General features: G+C 37.0%; 1 protein-coding gene across 2 annotated transcripts in view; it reads left to right on the forward strand.

Moving 5' to 3' along the window:
• TPP2 (tripeptidyl peptidase 2) overlaps nt 1-12,040 on the forward strand; it is a 52,158-nt gene that overhangs the window by 30,430 nt on the left and 9,688 nt on the right. Inside the window, exons 23-28 of one of the 2 annotated variants that reach the window (XM_053934853.1) lie at nt 60-138; nt 2,020-2,058; nt 8,596-8,747; nt 8,837-8,933; nt 9,772-9,902; nt 11,172-11,379. In XM_053934853.1, coding sequence (XP_053790828.1) covers nt 60-138; nt 2,020-2,058; nt 8,596-8,747; nt 8,837-8,933; nt 9,772-9,902; nt 11,172-11,379 — 706 coding nt within the window. The remainder of the gene's footprint in view (nt 1-59; nt 139-2,019; nt 2,059-8,595; nt 8,748-8,836; nt 8,934-9,771; nt 9,903-11,171; nt 11,380-12,040) is intronic. The other variant, XM_053934854.1, reaches the window with a different exon arrangement.

A 12,040-nucleotide genomic window follows, 5' to 3' on the forward strand; every position in this document is an offset into this window, starting at 1 on the left:
AGTTTCCATGGAACCTTAGTGAACCTGGCTTTAACACTGAACTTACTTTCTTTGAACAGAATACCTAAAGGAGCAGGACCAGGATGTTATCTTGCAGGAAGTCTTACTCTGTCTAAAACAGAACTTGGAAAGAAAGCAGTGAGTATATGGAATGGATGACACGGGTTTTTTCTGATTTTTTTTCTAGCAATCAAATTGCATGCCAGGAAGTGATGTACTATATGGGGTTAGTACTTTAAAGAGCATTAGGTTTGGTAACTTAATACATTTTAGAAGCAGTTGTTTCATTATAAAGCCAGCATAATTTCTAGGATGTTCTATTATTATTTTCATCTTCTAATTTCAAATTTAATTGCATTTTCTAAATTTTGAGGTTTAATTCTTTTGCTCTGAAATCTTTTATTTCTAGAAGCAACTGCTTTCTTGTTGGTGTGGAGGCTTTAAAATTTACCTTATGTAACTCCCTAACTTAATATAACTTTTGAATGAAAAATACATGCATATAGTGGTACGTGCATGTTGGTTCTGTAATACTCTTCGTTGCATGCATGCAATATTCAGCGGAAACATGTGCTTTCTAAACACATATGTTACTGTTACTAAGTAGTAGGTAACATTTTGCTGACTCAAATACATAAACAGATTTTCTTACCTGCTACACACTGTTGTTGTCAACCACTAGTATGATTGTATGCTTTGACAGAATGGTATAAGATCTCTATGTGTGAGGCTAGAAAAAAAAAGATAAAGGACCTTTTTTTACTCATAATACAGCATCCTGTGATAAACGTTTTTTAACTCTATAATGCAACAGTGATTATAGTTAACTGTCACTTCTCTGTGTATCTGGTGCTGCAGTGTTTAGAAGATTCCCTTAGCTGTTTTTGAACGGATGGTAAGAGACTAAATTTTAGTCACTCCTGATGATTGTTAGTACTCAGAGATAGTTGATCTATGTGCATATACCACTAGATGTGGCTGAATAACATATATAAAACTAGAGTGTGTCTTCATAGAGAATAAGTTTCTGAGAGTAGGTTGTTATGTACCTTTAGATCTTGTTAAGCATAAAAGTTTAGTTAATTCAGTCTGAATGGTTGTACTTTTGGGGCATATTGCATGTAACTGCAGGTGAGAATGTATCAGGGGAATTCATTTATCAGTGAGGAAAAACCCAGTAAGTAGGAGCTCTAAAACACCTAGTTTAATATTTCTTTGTGATACCTGCGAGGTCGCAAGTGTGCTTTTATGAAATACATGATAAATCCATTACACTAGTGTAATTTAGTTTCCCTAGCTAGAATTGTGCGCTTCCTTGAACTATTGGTTGCAACCTTGCATGTTTTAATTCTAAAATCAGACTAAGTGGCTATATACAGTAGTTTCTGGGATAGGAAGCAGGAGACAGGTAGATACAGCCTGTCAAATTTCATATGATGGAGGATACTTGAGACCTCAGACAGAAAGAAATTCTAGCTGAGGTGTTCCTCATGTCATAGCCAAAGACATTACTGTTATGGTCATATTTCAATGGAAAAAGTATGGTTTCAAAATAGCATCTGATACTTTCTGCTGCCTTTAGTGAACCTCAATACGTACCAGGGGACAAAAAAGGAGGACTAGGCAGCAAAGTTGTCTCTTAAGTCAGTGGGTTGATGCAAGGTAAGGGAAAATGTATCTAATTTGTCAGTATTTATTATGAAAGAGAGCAATGCCACTAAACAGTCAAAAATCTAAAATTCTGGGGCTGAATTTCTGTAATTTATTAATTGAAGCTGAGTGGTTAACAACACTTGCTTATATTGCAGGAGTAATGGATTGTATATACAGTGATGCATTGGTTTATTAATTTTAAAAACCTGAAAGAGCATGCTTTAAGAGCATGTTTGATCATACATGTGACTCTTTAAAAGCTGGAAATCTGTAGGTTGGAAGTATAACTATAATTGTACAGAGAAGGTGTCTCCATCCTGTGTGGTGTATGCATGTTTTCTTACAGTATGTTATTCTGACTCCCAGGGGCAGTCTGCAGCAAAGCGACAAGGAAAATTTAAAAAGGTACTGAATGTTAGTTTTTGAAAAAGATATACTGAAGTCTTTTTGCATATGACTTAAAGAATTTGTCTACCAGTCTTGGTTTTTTATTTGCCTCCTTCATCTACCTGCTTACACCTGAGTTATTTACTTCAGCACCTTTAGTATGTTTATTGGTAGAATGACAAAACATTACTGCAACACATAGCTGAGAGGCACGTGAGCATCTGTATACTTCTGCAATAAGTGCTGTAAAAATGAATGTGTTGTTAGTGGTCTGCAATTTTTCTTGTTCTTAAGTACTCAGGAATGTTCCGTGTTTGTGGTCAAGACTTCTTGTGGCAAGTGTTTCTGCCTATTCTGTCTGCAGATGGAGAATCAGATATGAACCTAACACTTTGAATTGAATAATTGAATATCTAACTGTATTCCCAGTCTACTAAATTTAGAGTTGTCTTCTTTACAGTCATAAAAAACATACAAGGAAGCTAGAGTTTATACAGTCACGTAGCAGGTAGTAGTATTCACAGAATGAATTTTGGAGCATGTATCAGATAGTTTAGAAAGGGTGTGACTTTTAGTATAACAGTGTTTAATATTGTGCTTTCTTCTATTTTCACATCAATACAGATACAAATACAATATTTTACCAGGAGTCAGTATAAAACAGTTCATTTAAAAAAATGCAAAAATATATTTCACTAAACTAGCTACATAAGGTTACTGGGTTTTTTCGTGTTCTTAAGTTGTAAAGGTATTTACTTTCTGTTGATTTCAAGATACTTTGTTCTGGAGTGACATGCAGATTAGCCAGGATTCTTGTTGAGAACCATGAGCCATGTTCTCTTGTTGAGAACATAGTTTGTAGTCATACTCTGTTATTTTGTGAATAGTAAGCTGGAACCTGAACCTGCTAACTTTCTCTCATCTTGGTGTAATAACCACGAAGGAATGAGATTAGGCTTTCCAAGAAAGATTTTAGTGTATGTTGTTGAGTTTTATTTTCATACCTGAAAATCATGTAGATTGCTTTCAGAAAGGTAATTTAAAATCCCATGTGAATACATGACTTCCTGGTAAATAGGGTATAAGATCTTCACTAAGTGAATCTCTAACAAGGGAATTAAACTATAATAATAACACAATTTGAGTAACAAAACCTATTTTGTTGGTGGATTTTTGGGGTTTTTTTTGTTGGTTCATTTTTTTCCCTCTTTGGTTTTAGAACAGAGATTTATTTTCAGATCTGAGCACTAAAACCACCAAAGCCAAAAAGAACTGTCCTTCTTGTTACTTCCCTCTATTACTCATCGGTGTACTAGCAGCAAATAAAGTAGTGGATTTCTTCAGGGCTCCATCTTCAGCCCTGTGCTCTTCAGCATCTTCGTAATGACTTGGACACAGAACTGGAAGGGATGCTGAGTAAGTCCGTAGACAATACTAAATTGGGAGGAGCTGATGGCTCCATTGAAGGCAGGGAGGCTTTGCAGAGAGACCCTTGACAAAATCGGGAGCTGGGCAATCACAACCCATATGAAATTCAGCAAGGGAAAGTGCTGGTTCTGCACGTGGGATGGGCCAACCCTGGATGTACAGTACAGACTGGGGAATGAGATGCTGGAAAGCAGTGCCATGGAAAGGGACCTGGGGGTCCTGGTTGACAGAAAGTTGAACGTGAGTCAGCAGTGCCCTGGCAGCCAGGAGGGCCAAATGTGTCCTGGGGGACATCAGGCACAGCTGTACCAGTGGGATTTGTCCTGCTCTGCTCCACACTGGGGTGGCCTCACCTTGAATATTGTATGCAGTTTTGGGTGCCACAGTATCAGAAAGATATTAAACTTTTAGAGAGTGTCCAGAGGAGAGTAATGAAGATTATGAAGGGCCTTGAGGGGAAGCTTATGAGGAGCGGCTGAGGTCACTTGACCTGTTCAGCCTGGAGGAGACTGAGGGGAGACCTCATTGCAGTCTGCAACTTCCTCATGAGGGGAAGTGGAGCCACAGACACTGGTCTCTTCTCTGTGGTGACCAGGACCTGAAGTGGCCTGAAGTTGTGTCAGGGGAGGTTTAGGTTGGATATTAGAAGAAGATTCTTTGCCCACAGGGTGGTTGGCATTGGAACATGCTCCCCAGAGAAGTCACAGCATCAGCTTGACTGTCACAGCATCTGACTGACAAAAAAAGTTCAAGAAGTGTTTGGACAATACTCTTGGGCACATGGTGTGACTCTTGGAGATAGTGCTGTGCAGGGCCAGAAGCTGGACATGATGATCATTTGGTCCCTTCCAACATGGCATATTCTGTGAAATAAAACTCAATGTATTTCAGGGCATTGTTCTGTAAGAGCTCCAATTAATGCATTTTGCTGAGAATGCAACTCAGAGGCCTTCCTAGTTTAAAAATGCTGGTATTTACCCTGCCCAGTCATAAATTTACATGCAGTTAAGATGTTTTCCAGCACAGAAAACTTGTTTATATATTTCTTCAGTGATGCAGTCAGTCAAAAAAGTATGTGTAGATTTTTCATATTTTTCAAAGATAGGTCCAGGCCCTCTTGTAAGATTAGTAGCCCTCTTTGCCATAAGGTCACACTGCTGATTCATGTTCAGCCTGGTGTCCACCAGGATGCCAAGCTGCTTTCCTATTGGATGGCCCCCAGCATGTAGTGTGCCTGGATTTATTCTTTTCCAGTTCTTGCACTTCTCTTTGTTGAACTTCATGAGGCTCCTGCTGAGCCCATTTCTGCAGCCTTTTGAGGGCCCTCTGGATGGCAGCAGACGCTCTGGCATCTCAGCCACTCCTCCCAGTTTGTTGTCACTAGCAAATGTGCTGAGGGTGCCTTCTGCCTCCATCATCCAGGTAACTAATAATGACATCAGACAGGGTTCAATCTAGAATTGACTCCTGGGGCGCACAATTAGTTACTGACCTCCAACTGTGTGTCACTGACCACCTGCTGGGCCCAGATGTTCAGCAGGTTTCAGTCCACCTGACTGCACCTCTGTTTTGCATAAAAGCAGTTTGTGGTTATGCCAGGAAATAGCAGCCTAGGTTTCCAAAGATAGTTAACTCTTTTATGCTGTACAAAAATGTCAATGAGTTCTTGCCACATAATAAACTGGTGTTTTTGTTTTCATTTGTAACACAGTTACAATCTGATTACATTTTCCCCTTGTCTCCAAGCTTTGTCCAGAACATAGAATTAAAAACATATCATTGACTTTTTCAGGTCTGTAAGAATGATTTTTTTGCTGGTTTACATAATGCAGCTTTTGAACAGCAATATGTAACAATTAGCCAAGGGATGGAAAGTTTCTACACCTTTTTCCCTCTTATGCTATCCTTTCTTCCAGTTTAAAGCAAGAAATGCATTACGCAAATATTGATAAGTACTACTGGAAGACTAATGAATACCACTGTGAACACAAATGTAAAAGGGTGACTTCCTTTGAGCATAAAGATACTATCCCTGTTTAACCATGAGGCATTCAAAATTAGCATGAAGCGTGTGTCTGATACAATTTTGTGTAAGCCTGCCTGGTGATTTCAAGAAACTTAATTAATTTTGCATTAAATGACAGTTGCCATAAAAATAAGCAACATTGCACAAATTGTATGCATCTTAAAACAGATTCAAATTCCATATGTATATTCATCTGTATATGTACAGATAGTCATTAATATGAAGACACTTACTAAATGGAAAATGAGACCTGGGGCATGTTCCTAGAGGGAGCTTTTTTCCTGTGGTTAGCTTTGCTGTGAATGCTTTGAAGTACAAATAACAATAGTTTTATATGTGCTTTACATATAAAGTACTAGATGTTAAAACACCAGACAGAAATCTAAATTGAAACCTTGAAGCCAAATTAACTGTTAATTAAGCTCTTTCAAGAGGTGACTGTTTTGATGGCACTGTGCTTGTTTATGTGTGTAGTTTGAGGCTTACGAGACTCCACAGAGTACATTGACTGAAGTGCGTATCCCATATTCTTCCCAATTTCTCAATGTTGCATATCTTTTTAAAGGATAAATTTGAAAGTTTCCTTAAAGTAATTTTTTCAGTGGATAATATGCTCACTTGCTGTCTTTCTCTGACTATATAGCTCTCTGTCTTTCTGTAAGTATATACAAAATGAAATCTAGTACACTACTCTAGGAATTCTATTCCTGTCAGAGAGAAATTTTAAATAAGAAAACAGATTGGAGTGTTGAATTGTGAAGAGCTGCCCTTGTTCTCCTTACTCTGTAACGATGAATGTTTCTGTAATGGCAATGACAGAGCCATTCTGAGATCTTCTGGTACCTAGGGAGTTGCCAAGTGTTATAAATTATCCTAGTGTTTGCATATAAAATAAATAAACCTTCAGTCCCTCTTAATGCCCTGTAATAGTTAGTTAAATGTGATAATAACCTAAACTTTATTTATCCCATGAAATAATTTTGAGGTCTGTAGAGAAGTCTGCTCTGTAAGCTCTTTTGAGAGGAGGGTGCCTGTGGCTGAAGCTCATTGTTTTTCTTTCAGTGGTCATAGCTTATAATGCTTGTAGAACCTCATGAGACCAAATGTACCTATGTGAGAGCACGGGAAGATGACATTTTACTGTTGATGGTTTAGCTACATAGGGTTAGTTTCTCAAAATGCAAGTGTTCATCCACATAAGCGAGATTTTGTTAATCCAGTTATGTTTGGTTTGAAATTTAAACCAGAGTTCTCATATAGACAAGGCTTGAGAATGCAGAGGTCATCTAGATATATAACTTCAAAAATATGCTGCCAGGTGAAATGAAAATAGACTTTCAAAAAGGAATTCCTCAACTCTTGGAAGACTATTTCTTAGAAAGGCAGGTTTCTTTCTTAGGCAAATACTAGTCTTGGTAGAGAACGTCTTTTAGAAGACATTGTAAAGATTTTTGTGCTGAAATAGCTTCTTAGACTTCTTAAAATGTTTGGTTTGCTTTAGATACCTCTGTATCTTCCTGTATGTACTTCTATGACCTGTTTTGTCATGCTCTGGCCTAGGTCTTGCTGGAGGCTCATTTGGGTGTAGTGACTGTTTGCACGCTTCATACTTGCAATGCATGTGTGCAGGATAGTTCCTGTGAAAGCTACACTTTAATGCAGATTGGTTATCTGAACTAGTTTTCAAAAAAAGTATTTAAATGTCCATGTTGTGACTCTGTGGTTACATATTAAGTGTCTGGAAAAAAATTTTTGAGGGAATACTGAAGTCACTTTTACCAGTATTGTATTCAGTAACCCACAGCAAGATGCTGGTCTGTTTGAGCTGCAAGTTCAAATAAAATTTTTCTGCAGCATGGTTTTTGAATGTTTCAGAAGTGTAGTGTTAAAGTTCATTATTGCAGTTTCTGTCATCATTTTACTTGCTATTTAAGTAACTTTAACTCCGTCTTATACACAAGGGTTAATTTTACTATACAACACTGACCTGGTTTATGGGAAGCATTCCCACAAATGTATTCTGGAATAATTGATAAGAAAAATTAAATTGCCACAGTAATTGAGCATGCAACTCAATATTTTGGACCATGTTGCAACAGAGTAGTGCTATCTGGAGGATTTAAACTAATGTGATCTTCTCTGTGAAGTATCCTGTATTTAAAGTAGTGGGACATGTGCCACTCACTGTTTAGGGAGAGGCTTGTTAAAAGACTGCAACATTAAAACCAAAAGGAACAAATGGCCTCACCCAGCAGTTTGATGTTATAGAAGCAGTGGATGGAACCTAATGCTACTTGCAAACTTTATATGTAAATTGTCAGGAAATGGACTTCAAGGACATGGTCTTAAGTTAGGATTTTCCTTTTAAATAGCTGTAACTGGTTTTCACGTGCTGGTCATTGATTAGTGTAGCATGAATGCAAACTATAGTCATATTTCTATGCTACCATTTAAGATATAAAAAAAAAATCTTGCTGTTGTGTCTACTTAATTAGAACTGAGATTCAGGTGAAACTGGAGAGTCTGCAGTAGCAAACTGGGAATCAGTTGACTGTGGATGCATCAGCTAATTCAGTATGCACATGGAAGAAATAGTATCTTGGGAGTAATAAACATATCCTGTGACATGTTTCATGTTTATCCTATTGTGGTACTATTTTTTTAGAGTTCAGCTATCTTTATTCATTTGTTTATTGCCAGATTTGTATGATAGGATCTCTTTCGTTTTTCCCTTATTCTTTTAGCCAGGTTATTTGATTTTTTTATCAACAAACAAACAGAAAACCACCTACCTTATTCCTTAACTAATATTATGTAAAATTATGTGACTGTAAAAATATCAAATTAGCTAAATTTTAGGCTTTCTTTTCTTATACCTAGTGTGCTGTTTTAATGTTTACATCCTTGCATTGCTTAGAATAAAAACTCAAAGCAGTTCCTGAATTTTTACTGTCTAATATCTTTGCTCTCAGAATCCTTACTCACTATATGTGTAGCTCAGAGTAGTTGCTGGCTGTGATTTAGCTTTCATATGACACAAAAAAAAAAAAAACAAACTGTACTGTATCCCTCTGAGTTTGTGTCTCTTTTCCCACCTCCAGGATGTCCTTACTGTTCATTATCATCTGATACCTTCACCATCAAAGAGTAAAAATGGCAGCAAAGAGAAAGAAAAAGAACAGGAAAAAGAAAAAGATGCAAAAGAAGAATTTGCTGAAGCTTTAAGAGACCTAAAAATACAGTGGATGACCAAGTATGTCTGCTGTCATTACTACACAAGCTTGAAGTTCAGAAAAATACTCAGAATCTGTTCTTTCATTGCTATATCCTCCTCTCTTCTAGGCTGGATACAACTGATATGTACAGTGAGTTGAAAGAAGCATTTCCTAATCATCTTCCTCTGTATGTTGCAAGACTTCATCAGCTGGATTCTGAAAAGGTTATTTAACACTTCTTAAACTTGATTTGTCTCAATGCACCCATGTAGCCTAAACAGCTAAGTCTTTCTTCGTGCACATTTGAACTTGAAGTGATTGTACACAGTATTAAAAAGCAGAAATTTCTAATTAGAGTGACAGGTACCTCCCTTGACTGTAATTTACCTAATTCCACATAAGAATGAAAGTATGCCTAACCAAAGTGTGTTTGCTCATCAAGTTATTCCTTGTTCAGTTAAACACATTAAGTTTTCATACTTATGTAGTCTGCAACAGTTTTATTCTGGATGGTGGCTACTGAGACACATCCTGTTTTGTTTCTCTTCTGGACTGTTAATTTCTCCTAGCAGCATGACTCAGACAGCTGAGGACAGTAACCCTCTAAAAGTGACACAGCTAAATCTAGCTTCCATTATTGTCCTCAAAAATGGGAACTGTCAACAGAAGAGTTTGTGTGTGGTCTTTTTTCATCTTGAAGACAAACACCTTTGTGCATATGCCACTAACTTGAATATTTTTCTTTTCATTTCATTCTGATTTTATATTTGTTTCTGAATTGAATAATTGCTACATTATACAAAAGTACTGATTTGTTCTGAAAGGTGATTCTCTTTCTGCAACCTCCAACCATATTTCACAGTTTGTTTTCAATGAAATGGACTAAGAATGCAGGAAATATTGAAGACTTTCCAGAGCGTTTTAAGCAAAATTTGAACAAAATGGAGAAAATAGCATGTTGAATGATCAGGTGTTACTTCTGCATAGCTTTGCAATCACCCTAATGTTAGTAGAATCAACAACGATTTTATGGTGCTGAACATCTTTATATTCTTGTTTTAGGAACGAATGAAAAGACTTGATGAAATTGTTGAAGCTGCAAATACAGTAATCTCTCATATTGATCAAACAGCATTAGCAGTATATTTTGCCATGAAGACTGATCCCAGGCCTGATGCAACTACTATAAAAAAGTACCTACCCAGTAAATAATTTTCCTGCATCTTATTTCTGTAGTCTATGTACTTTGTCTCTGCATGTAAGAAATGGAATGACTGAAACTTCTTTTGATAAATTGTATTATTTTTTTGTGGCACACGCAATTTAAAATATGATTACATAATGGTTGTGTTCTCATATTATATCTCCAGAATGCAGGGACACTGAAACTTCCAATTTTTTATATATTCAATAAAATAAATAAGGGTTCTTTCAGGATTTAAATGTATCAGAAAAAATGGGATTTGAAGTTGTTGTATCAAGCTTAGTCTAAGCTCAGAGGGACCACTGGATTATTAGTAGAAGTATCTGTTTTGAATGCTACTTGCCTTTTCTTTATATTTTGCAACCTTTCCCATCTGTATTTGAGGACAAAATTTATATCAGCCAAGGAAGTAACTGCTTGCATGCGAGAGATTTTGTTCGTGAAAAGCGTGATGACCATGCTTCAGAGTATTTGAGACCCATTGTTCTTCTTTAGGTTTAGATTGTTCCTCTTTACTATCCGTATGTATATCCTTAGCAAGATAGTATTTTGGAGGTGACACGTTAGTCTGGAGAATTAAGTGATGGATTTTGCTGTGTGTAGTAGCATGGTTTTAGTAAAAGAACAGCAGATCTGAATATTAGGCCCTTAAAATGGGAGATGCATCTTTGTTGATTATCTGTAAAATATCAGATCTCAATTGTAAAGCTAGTCCATCTGTTCTAGCTATCCTGAATCCAGATTTGTGTGTAATTCTAGAATTGCTGATATAAAAGCAAAGCTGTGGCATAATAAACTTAATTCTAAACATTTCTTGGTAGGTTGATCCAGTAGGTCATGTGTTTTGAATATAACATTGAATTTGAATACCAAATTCAATGGTGTTTTAAATGGATGCAATTCCTTTGAAGTCAGCAGAATTATATCTGCTTATGTTACTCGTGGATTCAACTCCCTGTTTATAATGCCAGGAACTATAAAGCTGTATTTCTAGATTCTGACTTACTTTTAGAATCCTGAGTTGCCCTTGCTTTAAGTCATCTAAGGCATTTCATACTTAGAAGAATGATTGAGTATCTTTAATGCATAGTGTCTGGGTAATCTTTTAGGGTTAGTTTAATTTATAGTAAATAGCCTTCTGTGTACTAATGACTGTAAACTTTTTAGCTTAAACTGAGTTAACACTGTTTCTGTTCTTAAGGAGGTAGCTACAGAAGATTCTAAATATTTATCATACTGGTTTTTTTTTTCTCCCTAGTGAAATGGAAAAACAGAAGAGTACTTTAGTGGATGCACTTTGTCGAAAGGGAAGTGCACTGGCTGACCAACTTCTTCATCTGCAGACCCAAGAAGGGGCTGCTTCCAGTGATGCAGAAGGCAAAGATGAGGATCATGAAAGCTGCTCAGAAGCTTTGACAGAGACATTCTGGGAAACAACAAAATGGACTGATCTTTCTGACAGCAAGGTAAGAGACCAGAGCACATTTTTTTTTCATTTGCATGTTGGGTTTTCTGATGGTTTCTTCTGGAATTATGCACTGCCTTTGTGTGCACAGCCTTATACATTCCTCCCTTCTACTTTGCCATGATGTTCCCCCCTGTACATTGTGCTTCCTTTATTATCTTTTTCCACAGAGATTTTGCCAAGCTTGTCAAATCCGTGGCAAGCCCATCTCTGTTCAAGTGAAGATAGAGGTTAAGTGAAGGGTGTAAGATAGTACCAGATTTCCACAAAAAAGCTGCTTCCTTTCCTGAATTACTTCTTTCTGTACTTTCCAGGGAATATTTTCAATTAACCTCTGCGCTCTTGTGGCTTTTCACACAGAGGTGTGCAGCATCCCCACCCTGTTCAGTCCTGCATGCTGTAGCCTCTTCCACACTGTGGACAAGAGAAGTTTTGCGTTTTGCTGTCAGTAATGTCTGTAGAGGTAAAGGAAGAAACCCTTGGAAATAATTACCCTTACATATTTATTAGCATGGACTTCCCTGACATTTTTGAGTTCCTGATCCCAAGAGTTGATTTTTTTTTTTCCCCTTCGTTCAAGACAGCAGTTCCATAAGGGAAAAAAATCCATTGTAGGTGATTAGTTACGTAGCTTTTAATTTGGAGAGATTATGACTTTGTAT

The sequence above is a fragment of the Vidua chalybeata genome, chromosome 2 (assembly GCF_026979565.1).
Source record: "Vidua chalybeata isolate OUT-0048 chromosome 2, bVidCha1 merged haplotype, whole genome shotgun sequence".
Lineage (NCBI taxonomy): Eukaryota > Metazoa > Chordata > Aves > Passeriformes > Viduidae > Vidua > Vidua chalybeata.